The sequence below is a fragment of the Thermobia domestica genome, chromosome 1 (genome assembly GCF_964235325.1).
Source record: "Thermobia domestica chromosome 1, izTheDome1.hap1.1, whole genome shotgun sequence".
Classification (NCBI taxonomy): domain Eukaryota; kingdom Metazoa; phylum Arthropoda; class Insecta; order Zygentoma; family Lepismatidae; genus Thermobia; species Thermobia domestica.
Genome location: NC_137454.1, coordinates 235,694,021 through 235,715,521, shown reverse-complemented (window position 1 = coordinate 235,715,521; position 21,501 = coordinate 235,694,021). Strand labels below are relative to the sequence as shown.

The window sequence follows — 21,501 nt, the reverse complement described above, 5'->3', positions numbered from 1 at the left end:
AAATCTTGCGGGCTCAAAAAAAAAAAAAAAAAAAAAAAAACTAATAAAAATGGCAATCACACCTGCAATCACAAAACTTTCCATCGCACAAGAAGTCTGGATTCTGCGGTGAGCCAGAAAAGGAGGAATATGGCAGTACGTTCGACAATTAATCAAACGCTTTAAGAATGTCTATCATTTCAAAGAAACAAACGAAAAGAAAAGAAAAGAGATGTATATTACACTACATTGAAAAGATCTTAATCAAACAACTGACATCGAACAAATTAAAAGTATAAATATATAAAATTAAAAACTGGCCATTGTATTGTATAATTATGAAAATTGGGAGCAAATATTACTAGAAAGGAGCACGGAATAAGGGATTTCGGAAACAAAGTTTTGTTCCAAAAGCTATTGAAGCGAAAAGATGTGAACAAACTGGTATATAGAGATAGTTACAAAATACAGAACTTTACACAATATCTAGGTACATTTGTCACCGAATAAATAACAAAATCGAAATACCTATAATGAAGCGAACATATTGATGAAAAGGAGAAAAAGTCGTGTTGTACATACATAGCGTTCTAGTTTTTATGCTAGTTGTAAACAGAACTTACAGATATCTTAGTAGACTAGGAAGAAGGTGGAAGAAAAACATAAGGCAGTATGTTAGGGAAATAGCCAACAACAAATTTGCATTCAGTAACTTGGCACATGATGGAATGCAATCGGAATTATTTCTGTGATAATAACTTCCATGTTTCTTAAGCCACAGAGTTAATTAATTAAGTTTTAATAAAATTTAACAATTTAATGTAATATGGTCTTTGACATATTACATAAGATAATAAATTAGAAAACTTAAAACCGCAAAATAATCCTTTTCAGACTATATTATTTCCTGTAACTAAGAACAAAAATGTTATCTAATTTAAAGGCGATCACGAAATCAAATTAACAAAATAATTTTACTTTCAATTGGAAAATATATTTCTTTTCTTTCTTTCTCTTTCTTTGGTTCATTTTATGTTCTTTCTTCGAAGAAAGCTTCAACTTCAATCTAGGACTTTGCAGAAGGAGGGGAGAATTGTCGTAGCGTTTCTGATTGGCTGATCTCCGGATGTATTTTACGTACACGAGGAAGCTCCCGAAGTGAAGTTAGTTATCCTTACAGTGTATCCATATATTATTTTTAATGTGCATATATTTATTTAAATTGAGAGGTCCTTCGTGGCTGTATGAATAGGAATAATAATAATAATAATAATAATAATAAGTTTTACGTCCTACGGTTATGCCGGCTATTCTAAAGGAGACAGTGATGATGAGAAATGAGCGAAATGGTGGAATGAAGAAAGTAGAACAAAACCGGAGAACCCCGAGAAAACCCACGCACACGGTGTTTGTTCACCAGCTGTATGAATAGCGTATTCGCCTTTGGTGTGGGAAACCAGGTTTGCTTCTCGGCAGAAACTCATGTATTTCGGATCGCCCATGTTAAGCTGTAAGTTCACATCTCATATAGCCTAGCTCCTCCATGGGACGCTAAACACAAATCTAATCCAACCATTTAAATCGATTACCTTTGTTTATATATTATTTGGATGGCAAAGTAGTTCAGAAACAGAAGACTGAGGTGTGAAGAGCACTTAGGCATGTAAGTTTGTACTTAAAACCCCAGCGAGTTTTTCAGGGATACTATCGTTTTCTCCTACTTCTCTCATTAAAGTGATTCTTTCGTTTGGTTGGTTTGGAGTTTAGCGTCCGTTTCTAGTGTCTGGGTTTACCGTAGGATCTAAACTACACATGTTTCTTGGGGTTTGAACTCGGGTCTCGCGCACCGATGTCGTATACAGCAACCATACTCTCACGAGAGAGCTGTGTGTATGTATATAAATGAAAAAAAAAATATCTTGTTTTAATCACAGGAAAAGCGTGGTTGAAGCGATTAAAATTATTCCTTGTATATAAAATGAAATTAAATCTTCCCATTTAACGTCCCATGATTATGACCTTTAGGCTAAGGAAAACAAATGATTAAGGTAAGTGGATGGTGATAGAATAGTTGGTAGAATAAGAATGCGGAAGGAAACGGGAATACCCCAAGAAGAACCACGGACACGATATTGTCCTTCACAAACTTTGTCTTGTGTATAGGTATCACCCACCTCGAACTAGGTTTTTATCATGTTAATTTAACTGAAATGCATAGCTATACCCTGAGCGGAGCGACACCGAGGAGGTCATAGTTTATACGAAAAACTGAGTATCTCACCTCACGAACCTCTCTAGCCATGAACATGAAACTCAGTATATAAACTCTTTATTAAAAATAAAAAAGGAACATGTCTCAGTTGTTTTAAGAGGGGGAATTTTATATCTTTATGATATGTACGCATGTTATGCTAGTGTGTTCCAGCATAACTCTGGAACGCCTGGAGTAATACTTACAATCTGAGAACAAATACTGGGAGTAAGAAACACCTAGGGCCTCTTGGGAATAGGAAGACAATGGGATGTTAAATAATAAAAAAACGACCGATATCCTAGTGGCTAATCCATAGTTATCGGGAACGTTGAGTAGAATATTAACACTCTCGATAGCATACTGTCAAGTAAGATATGTCTAGCATCACTACCAACTCTAGGGGTGTGGAGGGGTGATGTAATAATAGTGAAAAACGACTGATATTAGTGTCGAATCCATAGTTTTTGGGTTCTCTGAAATGAGTAGTGACACTACTAATATCAGCTACCGCATAAGTGAAAGTTCAGCTTGCTGTGAGTAAAACATCCATAGCATCCCTAAGGGAATGAGAAAGATGTGACATGTAGAGATAATTCTAAGCGACCGATAGTAGTGTCGAATTCATAATTTTCGGGGCTGCTAAGATAAATTGTGACACTTTTGATGTACTTTAAATCCAAGTTAGCCCCCATACGCATAAGTGTGAAAAGGGTTTTAAAAAATATCCAAAATGACCGAAATTAGTGTCGAAATCCATAATTTTCGGGGTCACTAAGCTGGTTAGTAAGAGTTATGATGATATTTAATTCCAATTTTAGGCAAGACCAGGCATTTGAGCTGGCCTGGAAATTGACAGCGTTATTAGTGTCGAATTCATGATATCTAGAACGCTGAGATGAATTGTGACACTTCCAGTGCCATTTAAGTGTAAATTCAATCCCTATCGGCATGAAGATTGAGAAGAAGAGAAAAATAAAATTATCAAAATGTTGGCTAAGATTAGTGTTGAATCCATAATTTCTAGTGTCGGAAAAACGGCGATTCGTTTTAAATGACTTCAAACCATAGTTTAAAACCATCTCAAGCTGGGATTTTATCAAGCGCTTTGATTAAGAGACGTGTTGTTTGGAGAGTGGGGAGTAGGAGGTTTTAAAATTTATGCCAAAATCTTATGCATTTTTATTAGGGATGGCCACAAAGTTCCGGTTCCGGCGGAACCGGTTCCGCGAGGAACCGGTTCTTGGAGATCCGGTTTTCAGAACCGGTTCTGGAACCGGTTCCGGACCTGGATCCGAAAACCCGGTTCCAGAACCGGATCTTAGGAACCGGTTCCATACCTGGATCCGAAAACCCGGTTCCAGAACCGGATCTTAGGAACCGGTTCCAGATCTGGATCTGAATACCCGGTTCCAGAACTGGATCTTAGGAACCGGTTCCAGATCTGGATCTGAAAACCCGGTTCCAGAACCGGATCTTAGGAACCGGTTCCAGACCTGGATCCGAAAGCCCCCAAAGACCCGTAAATGAGGCATAAAGATCACCTTCAAAAATAATGCAAAGAGGACCATGCGCTTGTGCCTTCCTCGCCCAGACACGCTTGTGCCCCCAGAAAAAAAAAATTGGTCCACCAGTGGGTGTTTAGCCAAATGAGTTGGCCAGTTTGCCTGTTTAACCAATGAGTTTGCCAGTTACCCAGTTTATTTAGCCAAATGAGACAAGCTGCCGCCGCCTGGGCGCCTACCTGTCGCTTCCACCATTTCATCTAGCATACTGTTCACAGCTTGCCAGCAGCTCGGGTTTAGCGTAGGGACGGTCACAAAGTTTCGGTTCCAGCGGAACCGGTTCCAGACCTGGATCCGAAGAACCGGTTCTAGATCCGGATCCGAAGAACCGGTTCCAGACCTGGATCCGAAGAACCGGTTCTAGACCTGGATCCGAAAAACCGGTTCCAGACCTGGATCCGAAAAACCGGATCTTCTAGAACCGGATCCGTTCAGACCCGAAAACCGGTTCCACTAGAAACCGGTTCTGGCCATCCCTAATTTTTATCATTACAGTATCATTGAAATGCTTACCCTTAAGGGCCAGGGGATTCAAACATTTTTCATAAATCATTCTCTCCGTGGGAAGAATGGGCATTTCGTATAGTATATATAATATATATATTATTCTTTTTATTTTCGCACTATTATTATTATAGTTTTTGATTGGTAAATATACCCAAGTCAAATTGACCTTGAAGGATGTATCTGAAAGCTTATTAAACAAATATATCTTCTTGTTCACCTCAACCATAGGTTGGTGAGCAACATCGAAATTTTAAAACTTTTCTCTCGCTTGGAAGAGCTTTTTTATACTTTGATACTTCTTCGTAACTGCATCTAGATATTCTATCATTGGTCTTCCTCTTCCTGTTTTTCCTTCTGCTTTTCCCTCTATCAGCACGGAGATCTAATCGGAGTGCCGAATAAGATGGCCAAGCATGCTGTTTCTTCTTTTTCTTATTATCTTCATGATCTGTCGTACTTCATTAGCTTCCTTTAGTACATCTCCATTCCTTTTCCTTTCGGTCCATGATATGCGCAGCATTCTGTGCCAACAACACAACACATTTGAAATGCTTCCAGCTTGGATATTACAGATTTTCTCAATGTCCACGTCTCTGATCCGTAAAGCGCCACGCTCCATACCAGGGCCTTAATAAATCGTTTACGAACGTCCAGCGACAATTTTTTTGATGTTAGTAGTCCTCTTTTCCTATAGAATGCTTGTTTAGCCTGCGCTATTCTGGATCTTACGTCGTTTTCACTTCTTCCGTCCGAGGATATTAGACTTCCTAAATATGGGAACGTCTTAACGTCTTCAATTTTCTCTCCATCTAGCCATACGTTTGCCTCTTTCTGTCCTGCTCTTGTGCCCTTTATCACTTTGGTTTTCTTCTTATTTATCTTGATTTTGCAACTTAAATAAATATATAAATAAGAATAAATTCCGGATTCTTAGCATCCTCTGTCAATATCTAATTCTTAAAATTGCATTGCCTAATCACAATTAGGCTTCTAGAGAAGGAGGACCTTAGCTCACTGTTGCCTCTCATGGTTAATCAAATGTTTAGTTGTTTGTTTATTGATGTTTACCGCCCTTTTCAGTACCGAGGCGTGAAACTACAGTTTAAGGTGGAATTCGAGCCACCATAGTGAGTTAAATTTGTTTTTAATGTTCTTCGATCGGGAATCAAACTTGAGATTTGACAAAAGAGGGTATAATCAATACTACCATGAAAGTAGTCATTGAAGTGGCAGTGGGTCAAAAATGTTGTAAGAAGAAATCATGAGCAATTGACAAAAACAGTTCTAAGAAATAGTGAATGCCAAGAGATAATGAATAGCGTAGGAAACACCCGAAAGCAGGGTTGTGGAGTCAAGAAGCGCTGAAGAGAACTTTTTATTATTATTATTAGTTTAACGTCTCATGATTATGCACTTCTAAGGGAAGGAAACAGCAGAATCCTATGAAAATTTACGAACATAGAAATTTGTCACCAGTTTGCGCGAGTTGGGATCGAAATAGTGTTACTACTATTGTCCAAAATAGATGGTTGTGTAGGAAAATCGGAGATACCTTTATCCAACAGTAGTTTTAGAAGGGTTGATAATAACTATGATATTCCAGATTCATTTATATCATTTTAATTAAGAAAACACTACAGAATAAAAACAGGGAGGTAATCTATAAAAAAACAAAGAACTAAAAATTCTTCTTATGAATATTATTGTTTTCTTTGGAATTTTGTGTACGAGTACCAAAGGTACTAATCGCGGTACGCAAGCTAATCGCGGAAAAACTTAACGTTAGGCAGGATATTTGGTCGTGAAATTCGAAAAGAAAATGAAATGAAATATTTAAGTTTTACGTCCCCGGCTATGCCGGTTAGGCTAAAGGAGACGGTGATTATGAGAAATGAATGAAATGGTGGAATGAAGAAAGTGGGAGGAAACGAGAGAATCCGAAGAAAACCTACGAGCACGTCCACCACAAAGTCCACACGGCGCGAGTTGGGATCGAACCAGAGACCCCAAGCATCGGAGGTGAACGCTCTACCACTGAGCCACCGCACCCCCTCTCGTGAAATTCGAATCAGAGTTTCCGAATTACAAAAGAACGCTTTCCGTTCATGTATGCTAGCTCATTTGTAAGTTTAGGGAAAGAAATGTTAAAATATTCTTTTATTGATGTCTCTTTAAATGAGAAGAAAGGAATTCAAAGATATACTACTATAAAAATACTTGATGCATGATACATGATTTTAAAATTACTTTGTGGACAAAATAACCATATTCGCCAGCCATCCAAATTTCTGTTTTTCATCATTACGTCAAATAGAACTTCTAGCGGAATAGATTATCACCTGGAAGATACAAATCAATTCAACTAACACAACACTGGTAATCTTTACTTAGGACATAACGCAGCGTCAATATTAGTTAACTTTGTATAGCACAACACTGGAGCCTCAACTAAGAGCAAAGTACCTGAGAATTACTGTAGACTATCGGCTAACCTTTACTCATTTCAGCAACTACCACCAAACCATCTGACATCTTATTGTCCTTCTTTCAATATTCCTCAGTTTTCAGTTCACTCATAAAAGACGTCACATAACTATCTCAAATATGCATCCATCCTCTTTTTATGTATGACGATCCCGCTTAGCAGCACGCAACCAAATTCCAAGTCTAAAATCTACATTATCTCCAAGTAGTGCAGAACACCTTCAAGGGCGGTTATCGGCCATTTCCTCGACACGACAATCCGCCAAATTAATGGAAACTTACACATTGCACACTTTCGAGATCTCCGACGCCATCACACTGCAAAATTCTGGAATACCATTGCACACTTCACAAGACCAGCCATAGTGACCATTGGAACACAAAAACCACACAGATAAATCTACCAGATGCCCAGAAGTCATTTAGCCATGATCATATTTTTCACCTACATTGTACGAAAAAGATTCCATCAATTTAAATATTGAACGTGTACAAATGCTGAGTCATAAGTTGCTTTGGGATTGCATAGATTTTATATAATTCCATCAAGCATTGCTTAAAAAAAGGAAAACCACTGTATACGAAATAATATTAGTATCACTTTTCGGTTAAGATACCACTCTCAGCATATTCATCTAAGCTGAAATAGAACTAACATGTGAGTGGTGACTGTCATGTTACAAAGCTAATAAACCTCATAAGAAGTAATAGGTGTATTTGCAAAGCATGAAAAGAAGTATCAGCGTTTTAGCACACACTACAATAAATTCAAATGACAAACAGGATGGAGTACTTACTAGTATAGGTAACCTCTATGCATCAAATTTTATTGCTTCACTATAGTATATACATTATACAGATAACCAAGGGTGCCTATTTACATATCAAGTCTATGGAATTATTCCTTTTAATAATTGATTGAAAAAATATTAACAAGCAGTATTGATAATGCTTTTAATATTTGACGTATATAACACATATAATTCTTGCATCAAATCTTTCATATGAGAAAAATAAGTAGCAGTATGACGTGTCCACCCCGTGAAAGTGTTTGGTTTGCATGCTGTGATATTTTCTTAATTAATGTTGAAATAGTAACTGGAAGTAGACTTTTATCATTTCCGATTTTAGTATAGAGTTTAGAGTGCAGATGAAATATATTCTTGAGACACTTAATTGATTACAGAAAACAGGTTCTTTATATAAGGGGAATTATGAATTTGATTTCTGGGCTTTCGTCATATATTGCCATGTTAGCCCGTCTCATATGATGGATGATGTCCCTCGACGATTACACTATCCGAGGATAGGTAAGGAAGCGGCCTGGGATCTGTATGTTAGAAACCATCCCGGCATTTACCTGATGTGAGTGAGAGAAACCCAAGAAATCCTCACTCAGAATGGCTTCTTTTGCACCTTTTCGACCGAGCGTCCACTTCTCGATATCTATTTATTACTTTTTTTTTTTTTTTTTGCTCTATAGTGATCAACATAAAAACGGAAAATTGTTGATTTCTACTATTTCCGGTTTGACTACTACCTCCATCAATGAATTTGTTCCTAATTTTTGAAACTGTACCTCCTGGCAAAAAAAAAAAAAAAAAGATAGTGTTTCATCAAGTAAATCTTGAGGTTTCTTGTCTCCCGGACGAACAGATAAACAGACAGAGTAAATATATTATATAAAGGACTATTAATAAACCAAATTCTATAAAAACTAGATATCACATATGATACCAACGTGTAATCATATCTAACTGGCCTTAGACATCGTTCTCCATGTTAAGTTGGAAAATACGTAATTTTAACTAGAACCAGCACTACAAATCGTACTCAAACACTAATATATGATCATCCCCACTGGCCTAGTGGGTAGCGCGTGCGGCTTGAAGTTTTGAACACTACGGTAGTTCTGACTTTATCTTAGGTCCACGGCCCATTTATAGGCTTGGTTCATTAAATTTCCAATAAACAACAAACAAATCAGTAGTATTGAAAATGTCATGAGTCAGAAAAGTAAAGTTATGAGAACATCGAAAAAAAAATCTGCTTATTTTTTGGAAATTCCGATAGATATGAAATGATGGATCGCTGTTTGAGAAAGTAGAGTTTTATTGTCATTGTACGAAATGAACAACTTGTTGTGAACGATTGGCGTTCCAAAATAAATAAATAAAAAGTTTCAGTAAAGCAAAATCGTTATTTTCTGACTCTCATGACCATTTCAAAACTATTGATTCAAATGATCACAAATTATTAACAATAAAAGCTATTGTAGTTCTATACTTTTCCTAAGGCTCTACAATCATGATTAACAAGTTCTTGCAATAGATACTTCAAGTAATCTGTTTAAAGAATCAGGGTATGCAGGGATGATTCAATCTCGGTTGTATCATCTACTGCAAAGATGCTAGTTTGCTCTTCATACTACTTAAATTTTTAATAATATATTCCATCCCTCTGTAACGTTTCTATGCCTTGGTAAATAAGTGTTATTAAAAGAAATTTAGAAAGATACAAGAAAGCTTCCCTATTGTGTTAAAACCAGGGTCCTCATTTAGGGGTAGGAGGGGGCAATTGCCCCCGCCAAGAGTTTAAGGAATACATATACTTTAATCAATTGTCTAATAATATACTAGTACTAAACTGAAAGTTTTATGTCGGTGGTGCTCTTCTCCTCCTGAAGCGAATTCTGAAATAACGCCCCTGTTAAAACCACTGTGTTCATTGATTGGTTATAACAAATTTTCAAATAAACTATTCTCCAGCTAAATCGTTTTATTTATCCAGCTAATACGTTTCCAACATAGCTGATAAATTGTTTTATTTATTTTCTTATGTGTCAAATTAACGTTTCGTAATTGGTTTGTTCCTAAATAAAATTAGTTATCTTTCTGTTCTGGATAAAATGATTACTTTCTAGGAAATTTGACTGAATCCAAAGCCCAAGTTTCATATCTCGTAACTCGTGAACCGAACTCCTGCTTATTACAATATTTCGTATACCTACTAAACTCGTTAAGGACTACTAACATACCAAATTTGATCAAGATCGGATGAGCATCGTCGATTGCATGATTGGTCACTTTTATAGTAAAACAAAAAACAACTGAAGGATGTAAACATCTTTCAAGCATTTTAAATTTAAAAAAATGAATAAAATTAAGTACACAATTTGTATTAAGTACACAATTTATATTAAGTACACAATTTGTTAGTTGGAGAATCGTTGTATGACCCTGAAACTGCGCTGAGGATCTTCCGTGTCTATAAATAATATCTAATTGTAATAATTGTCCTTTGTAATTGAGAATGAGTCCGAAGAATAAATTAATAAAATATAGAAGGTTACAATTACACAAAAGAGTAAAACTAGCTCACTCATAAACGTCTAGGCTGTAATAGCATAGCTAAAAAAATAAAATTTCGACAGAAAGCTCAAAAGGAAGCAAAAAACAAGTTTTCTTGTTAAGTGCACATCACAAGGAGGAAGGAATTGTTAACTTTTTCTTGTTAAGAAAGAAATATCTCATCAATCTCTGAAGTTACTGAAATGAAACTTCGCATATAAACTTCCCATTAAAAACAACTTAACATATGTTTTACTATTTAAAATTCGGTTTAAAAATGCTTAAGAGGGACAGTTTCTGTAGCATCCAATTTCCGATTCTTTATTCAAAAAACTCAAAATATGACGATTTGCTTTAAAAGAAGGAAAGCGCAACACTTGCGGCATCGACATTTGCGGTACTGCGACATTTGCAGTACTTCAAGTATTGACATTTGTGTTACTGGGACATTTGCGGTACCATTCGAAGTAACTTCTTATTCTCCAAGTTAAGACAGGATATTTTCGGGTGTTCATTTAGAGAATAAGCACACAGTATCAACTGCTATACAAAGACCAAATTTTATAACATTGCCGTAGCCAGAAAGTTGTTCAAGCGGAGAGTAACATGACTTTTTAGGGGACTCGGGGCTTTCTTACAGACTAAAGGCAGACTAAAAATCTTTCACAATATCAAACCATTATTAACTCACTATACATATATACCTACAAATCTTTCTCAAACACTAAGAACATGTAAATCAAAATATAAGGATCACTTATAAAGAAAAGTGAAAAAAAATACTAGAATACATGGTAGATATCCGAAAGATGTAAACAAAATGCCTCTTTGTGATTGGCCAAAACTAAAGAAAGGTAAACAAATCCTTATCTGTGATTGGCTTCTCCATGACATTTAAAGGAAACTTCTACATTTTTTGTTTTCTTTTATAGGTTTCATTAACAGTTTTCCAATAACTATTTGCCAGTATTTACTCAAAGTGCAAATAAATATTCTTCTTTCTTCGTTTTCAACATATTGAGATATTTCTAAATACGATAAAGTACGGTATTACGGAATTATTCAAAGAGCAACTTCCCTGCGAAGTGATTTATCATAAATCACTCATTTGGGACAGAGTTGTCCATTGTTATGAATATTTTTCGAGATTTTTGGCCAGATCTAGCTCGGAATAAGTATAAGAGACAAAGTCAAAATTAATATATCCGTAACCTACCAAAATCAGCCAATCAGAATGATTCACATAATATTAGGTTGTACCATCTCCATATCCACCTGCTTTATTATTATATTCATTCTACAGGAAATTTAGACTAACGTAGTGTGAAATGGATTCTTTCGGCGCACATTCCAGGTGTATACCGCAAATGTCCCACTGTCTAAGGGAAAGTTTTGAACAGTACCGCAAATGTCCCAGAAAAAATTGTTTTCTGATTGTACCGCAAATGTCCTGATACTGAAAAGAAGGTATGAAAAATCAATATTTAATTTCTTGATTAGAAATAGAGGAAAAAGTGTTTGAGCGTTTCGAAAAATTCACTTCTAAAGTTGAATCCAGAAAGAGAGTTCCACTTCTAAAGAAGGAAATAGAATATCTTTCTATAATATCCAAATTTCCGGTTTATATTCGTTTAAGCTTATTCTTACAGACAACGGTAATATAATTATACGTGTGTATTAAAATTGCTAGTCAGGAGTGTGGTTAATGACTCATAACATACTGAAATGAAGGAAGTATTGTATTTTCATAATACTTTTTTAAATTTAAATCAAAAGGCTCAGTGGTAGAGCATTCACCTCCGGTGCTTGGGGTCCCTGGTTCGATCCAAGCTCGCGCCGTGTGGGCTTTGTGGTGGACAAACAGCATGCTCGTGGGTTTTCTCGGGGTTCTCCCGTTTCCTCCCACTTTCTTCATTCCACCGTTTCACTCATCTCTCATCATCACCGTCTCCTTTAGCCTAACCGGCATAACCGTGGGACGTAAAATTTAAAGATTTCATTTCATTTTTTTCAAAATTTAAATCAAAATATAATGTACAGTGTGGGGCAAATGTCTTACGTTAGAACAGTCGAATAAAATAGTACGCGACAGACAGAAAAAAAAAAACGCTATGTCACACATCATACCGCGTTTTCAGCGGCCATCTTGAAATCCACCGTCTTGGACTCAACTTCAAAACGCGGTACAGAAGAAGGTACAATCAGAAGGTACAGTATGTGTGTGACTCATCACCCAGCACTAAAATTTTCTCAGAAATTGATATCTATATCTGCTGTTTTTAATAGTTCTAATGGTTTTTGAGATTCTTAATTATTTTTCGTTTCAGTTTCAGCAATTGAAGATGCTCCTAACAAAAGCTGAACGCTTAGTGATTGTTTTGATGTCGAGTGAACGAAGTAGGAGAGTGGCTGCACAAGATTTCAATCATGGACATCCTGAAAGGAATCTTATTTTATCCAACACGGTTGCTGCCCTCCTATCTAAATCCAGAAACACAGGAACTGTTGAAGACAGTCCCAGACGGGCATACCTAAGGGATACAGGCGAAGCAAGAACAATAACAGTGTTGGTGTACTTTCAGAAAAGTCTTTAAAGGAGTACCGCCGAGTGTCCATGGAAGGTGGTGCGAATCGTATCTCCATAAGAATAATCTTAAAATCAAACAAGTTGCAGTCGTACAACTTGCAATCAAAGACAACCCTTTTATCAACGAATGCCAACACTGCTATTATTGTTGTTTCGTCTGCAGCCGTTTTAGGTCTACCCGTCCGAGGTCTGTCTTCATCAGATCCTGTATCCGTGAATTTGGATAGGAGTGTAGGAACTGTAATAGCTGGGATAGGATTAATCTGAGAATATTCTCGCACTTCGCTCACCTGACATCAGAACGATCTCTATGGTTTCAGCTTACGTGAGGCCCATCTTCAATTAGTGCAAATGAAACGAAAAATAACAGGAAAACAACTTAAAATCTAGAAAATCTTTAGAGTTAGACAAAAATCAGCCACAGATATGAATTCCTAAGCAAATTTTAGTACTAATTGGTGTGTCACACACACGCCTTCCCATTTAAAAATTTGAAGCTGAATCCAAGATGTCGGATTTCAAAATGAGTGCTGGAAACGTGGCATGGTCTGTAACATTTCTCCCCTCGTCTATAACGTGTGTAGAGCCATTTCGTTCTTCTCTGTCAAGTGCTTTTTCTATTTTTTTTTAAAAAATTATTCGACTACCCTACGTCGTTTATCCTACTCTGTTGTTAAATTCAATTAATATTCAAAGGGAAAAGTGATTATCATAATTTTGCAACAATGGAGTTATATTCTGTCAGCATGTGAAAAATTTCGCTTAGCTGAAGTGTCAAGTTATTAAATTCTAGGATGCGTGATTTCTGTCGGATCATTGAGCTTGCCTCTAATTTATTTGTTTTATTCACTAATCTCATATCATTCAATCACCAACAGTCGGTCCACTACCAGTGAATTAAAATAACAACTAAACAGAAACTTCTATGTCCAGCGGCCTACTTAGCTGAGTAGCGTTATACTTTTTGTATTTAAAATATCCTATCCTAATCTTTCATCACTTGTTTCATTGGAGCTTCCTAAGATGCTAGTACTGTTAAAATTCGAATAATTCATAATTTGAAAATGGATTCTTCAAAAATTCAAATACGATTCATTATTCAAATAGTCAAATCGAATATCCGAAAAACAACAGAATCATTATTAGAATAACTATTTCAGAAACTGATATTACAATAAATTTTCGAATATTGAAATGAGTATTCAAATAACAGAAAAGTTACTCTAATAATTATTCCAAAAATGAATATTCGAACAATTGATCGAACATTGAAAACGAATATTAGAATAAAATGTTAGTTATTCGAATAATTGGTCGAACGATGAAAACGAATATTCGAATAAATGTTCGAACATTGAAAATCTAATATTCGAATAACAACAGAAAAATATTCGAATAATTATTCCAATAACGAATGTTCGAATAAATGTTCGAACATTGAAAATCTAACATTCGAATAACAACAGAAAAATATTCGAATAATTATTCCAATAACGAACATTCGAATAAATGTTCGAACATTGAAAACGATATTCGAATAAGAACAGAAAAATACTCGAATAATTATTGCAATAATGAATATTCGAATAATTGTTCGAAATATGAACACGAATATTTGAAAAAGGAACAATTATTCCGCTAATTATTTCAATAACATATATTGGAATAATTGTTCTAACAATGAAAATGAACATTTGAATGACTGAGAAGTTATAGGAATGATTATCTTAATAACGAATATTCGAATAATTATTCGAACATTGAAAACATACATTCGAATAACAGAAAAATATTCGAATAATTATTCCAATAACGAATATTCGCATAATTTAACAGCGCTATAAGGAATATAGATATATTTATATGGCGAGAAAGCATTAAAGAATATTAGGGGGTTACAACGTATCCCCAATTCCTGCGCCCCTGAAACTAATATATCATTACCAAAGGCAATTGACACTTGAAAACAGAGAGAAAACAAATTTCTCTTCCCGGCTCATTAATAATTAATACTGCTTTCGATATGATACGGTCTACGATAACAGTGTCGTTCTTTCATCTGTATAGTAAGCAACACTGCATGAGAAATGGAGAGACAGTTTCCGTTTCTCCTCCCCACCCTAGCATCCAGGAGGAGAACTTCCCCATGTCGGATTCCAAATACTCTCATTGAATCAGGTGGAAACACGGAGAAGCATAGCATCCCAGCCAGCATTAGCATAGGTTGCCAACGGTAGAAAACCGGGGGAGTGGGTCAAGGCATATATAAACTATAGGAAGCTTTCCCCGTTCGCACCAGTTTTCTTTCGTGTTGTGTTAAAGAAGGACCAAAGCTATGAAGGTAGGTGTTCTCACTCACAAGTGTTATTATTCATTGTTACATTTTCAGTGCGTGTATTTCTGCGAGAGTGCGTACGAGCAAAAATGGTTAATATGTGAATCCTAATATAATATAACTACCTTTCTCTGGTTTCATCTGCAGAGAATCCACGTGAAAGACGCTCTCTTCTTGTCGGCGAACTCGTTTTGAGTAAAGATAACGGTACATGGAGTGAAGCGAAAGTATTTGCTTGTTTGAACGGCAAAATCAGTGCGCTTTTATTCTTATTTTTCACTTAAAGTGGATATATTGAAGTTAATTGATTTTTCGGACAAATATTGTACTATATGTGAATACATTAAAAAGAAAATTATTCTACCTTAGTTTGTGTGTGCTCCTTACTGCCTACTATCACTAAAACATAACACTTTCTTCAAATACTTTCTTCACCATGTGGAAGTATGTTACCAAACCAAGAACAAACTTTTCGAGTTTTTTTTTTCTGTGCTTGTGTTAAATCTCAGAATGGCATTCTATAACGATTGTGTTCGGTGGAGAATGACAGTGATAATTTCAGCAGATTTTCCTTGGGGGAAGGGGGAAGGGGTTAAAAGGATATTGAATATAAGGGAAGGAAAAGTAGTACTGGAAAATATTGGTAATTTATTTTGAGCACGATGAAAAATATGAGTCCGGAAGGAAATTCAACTTCGTTGCTTTTCTGGAAAATCCCCTACCCAGCTACCCCCTGAAATCATCACTAGAAAATGGAATCGTGAAATAAAGGTACCCGATTTTAAGTCGCACGATTATGCCAGTGTAGATTAAAGAAAATTGATGACAATTTCGAGTGAATTATGATGGAAAGAGTAGATAGATGAAGATAGATAGATAGATAGATAGATAGATAGAGAGAGAGAGAGAGAGATGAAATGGAAGAAGATAAAGTTTCTTAGCTTTCGGTAATGTCTATCATAATCTCACGTGTCCTGTGTTCGAATCAGAATTCTTTACTCCGGAGATAAGCGTTATAGCATTAAGTAATCGTGCTTATCATCTAATAAGAGTACAATCCCGACTTTTCCAATGACTACACATCAGTAAAATCAAGATCTGAGTTCAAAAGATCAGTTGTTAGAGTTTATTGTTTCTGAGCTCAGAGTCCCTTTAAGCAGCGAGGCTATATAAGACGTATACCTACAGATTAACTGGGATCCGAACTATATGAGCTTCCATCAGGAATCGATCCCGGATCTACCACAGAAAGGGCGCGTACGCTAACCGCTTTGCCACGAGGAAGCTTGGTTAGTTCTTAGAATCACACTCAGATTACTTAGCATTTCTGAGGAGATAAATGATAAGCACACTTTCTCTTCGTTGCATGGGCCAGGCTTCGAACTTCTATAAGTTCGAAATATGAATTTAAGAAGAATAGAAGAAGAGTGCTTTATATAGATAACATCACCATATTTTAAGATATCTTAAAATAATAATAAAACAAGAATTTTAGGAATGATCTCAAAAATAGATGAAAAGATTGCAATTTTGGCCAAGAATTTTAGGAATGATTCAAAAAATTCACCAAATGATTGTGATCTTGGCCCATAATTAGTTTTTGGATCGGGGGCCACAAAATTTTTGAACGGGCCCTAAATCGAGTTTTCGTATTTTCTACGGAATAAGTACATCATACTGAGTTAACTGATAAGTTTGGGGTTGGCTACACTGTATGTAGTTCTCCATATATAAAGTGTACCAAGAAAATTTTTGAATGAAATATATATAGGTTCTCTTGATTCTAAAAACACTTTTGTTTTCATGAATGGAAGATCATTTTTTAAAACAGAAATCGTGCAACAGATGACAATTATATGCTCTATTCATGATTTTAAAGATCCCAGTTTCGCTGTGCTTCATTTAAACACCCGCGGCAACTAAATTGATTGAGAACTTCTTTTAGTGTTTTTTTTTCTTATCTACTTTCACCAGGTTAATGCTAAATTGGTATTACCTCTTAAAGACAGACACACTTAAAACACTTTCACGATCAATTATTTTCTTTCAAACAAATAGTTGTTTCCAAATAAGTTACTTGGCTTAATTTCGAAATTGTATTTTTAAAAATACAATATTTGTGACCATGCTGATGCGTACTAAGTAAAACAAAAATTTAAAGTTGTTTCGGAGATAAGCAGGAACATAATTACTTTTGAACTCTCCTCATGTTGACCATTCTTTATGATTGATAAATTTTCTAAGTACATCTTCCAAGGAAAACAGATTTTCCTATTAATTTATTTTTCTACCAATTACATCGGTGAGAGCAAGAGCAGTGCTATTCTAGTAGCTACTGTCCGGACTTTTGATGCACGAGGTCCTGGGCTCGAGTTCTGGTATACGATGGTATTTGAATGCATTAGGATGGTTTGGATTCTAGTTTAAACTGTAGATCTAAATCTCATATAGCTTCTGTGCTGAAAAGGGACACTAGACTCCCCAAGCCACTTGTTCATAAATGGATTTTCGAAACAATTGTTATGGAATCACTAGTAATTAGTTCTAACCGATTATAGTATACTGTCTCTATCTTTCATTCAAATTACCAGGAAGGCAACCGAACAAGATCTATGATAGAAATTATTTGGAAAGTCTGTTTTGGATTAATCAGAGGCGGCTCATAAGAGAAGTCACTCAAGTAAAAAATAAAGTTTTATCGCTTGAAACTAAGGGAATAATGACTGTCTATCTAATGTATTAATTATTGTATACATCAATTAGTACTATAAGAAAGTTATCTTCTCTTAGTTTCAGGAGAAAGAAACTAATTATTACGGGGAGACTTCCCTCACGACCCGCCCATGTCCTTTGTCTGTTGAAATATAACGACATACAATGACATAAGATGGAATCCCAATTACCGTAATGAGTTCAATACTCTTCCAGATAATCTAACTCGGGGTCTTGTGCATCAAAAGTGATATTGTTCCTGCTTTTACATATAAAGTAATTTCACTATCACTCTTCTAGACTACAAGGTATAAGTGCAGGATATTGTTTCTACTATTAATAGTTCCTAAAATATATCTTGTGGCTTAAATGATTAGCGTCCATGTATCTTGTGCAAGAAACTAGGGTCCATTTCCGGCGGGAGATCACTTTGTGCATCTCATGTTAAGAAACAGATCTACGCCTCACATAGTACAAGTATCTGAAAGGGTCAATAAACTCCAAAAAAGAACTCCCTCGTGGCTAAGCGGTTAGCGTACTCGTCTTTGGCATGGGAGACGTGGCTTGCATTATCGCCATAGGTTCGTGTGTTCGGATCTCATGTTAAGCTGTATATGCACATCTCATATAGTCTTGCTGCTGAAATGGACCGTAAAACTCAGATCAAATCATATATATATATATATATATATATATATATATATATATATATATATATATATATATATATCCATCCGAGAGTTCTATATCAATTAACATTTCGGGACGGCGCTTTGCTGGCTACATTTTGCGCTTCTGTTTCTCATTCAATAGAAATATGCATACTTTTAGCTAAATACATCGGCGCGTCACTACAACACTATATTGTTCATATTTGTCGACACCATAGCGACTCTTCCCTCTGTATCAAAATATTCCAATTCGTGCAGCTAATGATAAATTCACAGTCTCTGTTAAAAAGAGAAATGCTGTCTTTATATAAGCCATTAAAAGCAACATGTTATTATACTGAAAAAAAAAAATCCTCTAAGAGGCCAAATTCACTAAATCCTTCTTGCCAAGTCTAAGAGAGCTTTCAGGAAATCACGGTTGTTTAGTGGTAGTAGACTCAGCTCCAGTGCGAAGTTGCCACTGTTCGATCCCAGATTATGTGGTTTCTGGCGGACAACATAGTGTCTCTGGGCTTTCTCGGGTCCTCCGTTTACATCCACGTCTTCATTACAGCAATATTTTGTAACCAATCACTTATAGCTTGTAGGGCATAACCATAGGGACGTAAGACCAGAAATTTCTTTTCTTTTTATTTCTCCAAGAGTTTCAACAATTATCCCTTTTCTTTAAAAAGATATCCCCTAGAGGTAGCATTTTATTAGATATGGTGACAGGCGAAGAAACATTTAACACCCTTCGTTCTCGACCCCAAAAAACAGAGAAGGATGTAGAAGGTGAGAATTGGGTGCACAGAGAAAAATGCGTTCTCCGAACAGCGGTACATTGTACAAATATACGGTATCCTCTTGCTTACTATATAAATCAGTACGGAGCATACGTTATCCGTATGCTACATAGACACTGCCCTTAGGTATTACATCACGCAGGATGTCTGACATCAAACAGTTTTTCGTATATCACAAGCATATACTTATGTTACCTTCGTCAACTATATGTAGACCTAATATACGTCCATTGGTATGTGAGATCCTGACCGCCTACATTGTTTCATACTGAAAGTACGTATAGATGAAACACTTATACAGAAAGTATTATAAAACATGCGTTTTCAGTTATACGTCTGCTGTACGTTAAGTCCAAAAACTACAGGAATTACGCATGTAACCTATCTTTTTAAGTACGCCACCTACAATTTTTTTTTCTTAGTGTGATCCATCCAGAATCCAGACTATGGCAGGTATATAAGATTATTATAGACTTCCAAAAATATGTAAATAATAGCTTAAATTATTTTTTCACTAAAAAAGCTGGGAAGCCTAGGCTCCCCGGCCCCAGGCTAAATCCACCACTGCCAAAAAGGGATGAAATTTACCATATTTGTTATTATGCACAGTATAGATATTTAGCAAATTCTGTATAAAGTCTCAAGTTCGTAGTCTAAACGGTTTCGGAAATCTGGTGAAGTAGTGAGAAAGCTTTCAGATCCTTCCACCTCTAAACCTCATTTTAGCTTCGAGCTTAGTAAAATCCTTCCATATGCACAGTGCAGAATCTAAAGGGAATAGTGTTAAAAGTTCTTGGGTTCAATGATAGCAGGGATCTGGTGAAGACTGCATCCATGAATGAGTTGGTAGGTTTAACCATGTGTAGAACATTCAACACAGTTTCATTTTATATTATTTCATATACTTGGAACAATACTAATATAGTAACACACTCATTAATGTTAGAATTAGTAGATCTAATTATGACAACGAAAAAGAAGGGATTGCCATTAACCATTTTTGGCAGAATGAATAAAAGAATGTGAAACATGTTTATTATTCAACACCTCAAGAACGAACGCAATTAAACAAATTAATTTTGATTATTAATTCTGTTTTCCATTAGTAGTTGTTAATTTGTTAATTTCTAGTAGTAACATAAAGAAGCTTAGTTTCTATTAGTAGTAAATAAGAAGATAGTTCAAAACGAACCTGTTACTGTCTGTGTGAGAAGTCTAGGCAAACTCAAGTATAAATGAGTAAACTTTTTTTTTTTTTTTTTTTTTTGTAGTAAGTGTGTGTTTAACAACAATGTGTCCATCAGATTCTCAGATATTTCTAGTTTCCAACCACTCTCGTGCTTTATTTTATAGTTCATTTGTCTTTTTACTTCTGGAGCATAATTTTCAATTTTTGTTGAAGTTTAGCTCCCCTTTTCACTACCGAGGCTGTATGAGACGTAGACCTACAGTTAAAGGTAAAATCATAATGCCTTCAAATTTTAATACTCTCTTACCGGAAATTGAACCCAGGACCACTTCTGAATAGACCAACAGTAGGGTTATAATGGGGAATAAGTACGTATTTACTTTAAACTATTTCATTTTCGTAACACTTTAAATATTCCTTACTGAAATATTCGCTGTTTACGAGTTTTACCTCTGTACTTAAAAACGTGAAAACACAGAAATTGTTTTTTAACATTAAGGAATGTATTGAAGACATATACAACTTCATTCTCTTAAACATTAGTGTGATTCGTTGGAATTTAACGTCTCTCTTCAACATCAAAACTGTAAAAGATGGGATCTACTGTTTGAAGTGAAATTCGACCCGCTACTCTGGTTTATAACCGAGGAAAGTACTAATAACTTAATAGTTTTGGGCGCGAGACGAGGAATAAGGCTTGCTCGTTTCGTAAAATTTTACAGAAGTGTCGTTCCGTATCGATCCTCGAAGAAATCTTTCTCGTCCCGTCCTGAGTATTCGAAAGCTCTTTTCATCTCGTCTCGTAATTATTATTCTCCCATTTTGTAAATTCATGTACAAAATGTATGTTCTGATTTTTCTTTATATTATCAAGAAGTGATTAGAATTCTTCCGCACAGGTCCACAAAGAGTGTGATATAACAATATTTAAGCAATATTTATCATTAGATTACATTGTGCAATGACTTGCGTATCTTTAAACGTTGATAAATGCTATTCATTGTGTTTGTACAACTACTTTAGTAATTTATACTTTTTATACTGTAACATTAAAACAGTGTTTGACATCTAAGCCTTGAGTGAAGT

General features: G+C 35.6%; 1 protein-coding gene across 1 annotated transcript in view; it reads left to right on the top strand.

Annotated features, from left to right (window-relative positions):
* The first annotated feature begins 14,908 nt into the window (after positions 1-14,908).
* The window catches only part of LOC145694687 (uncharacterized), a 202,720-nt gene continuing 196,127 nt past the window's right edge, over positions 14,909-21,501 (top strand). Inside the window, exon 1 of the mRNA XM_081771197.1 lies at positions 14,909-15,064. Coding sequence (XP_081627323.1) covers positions 15,059-15,064 — 6 coding nt within the window. The 5' untranslated portion in view covers positions 14,909-15,058. The remainder of the gene's footprint in view (positions 15,065-21,501) is intronic.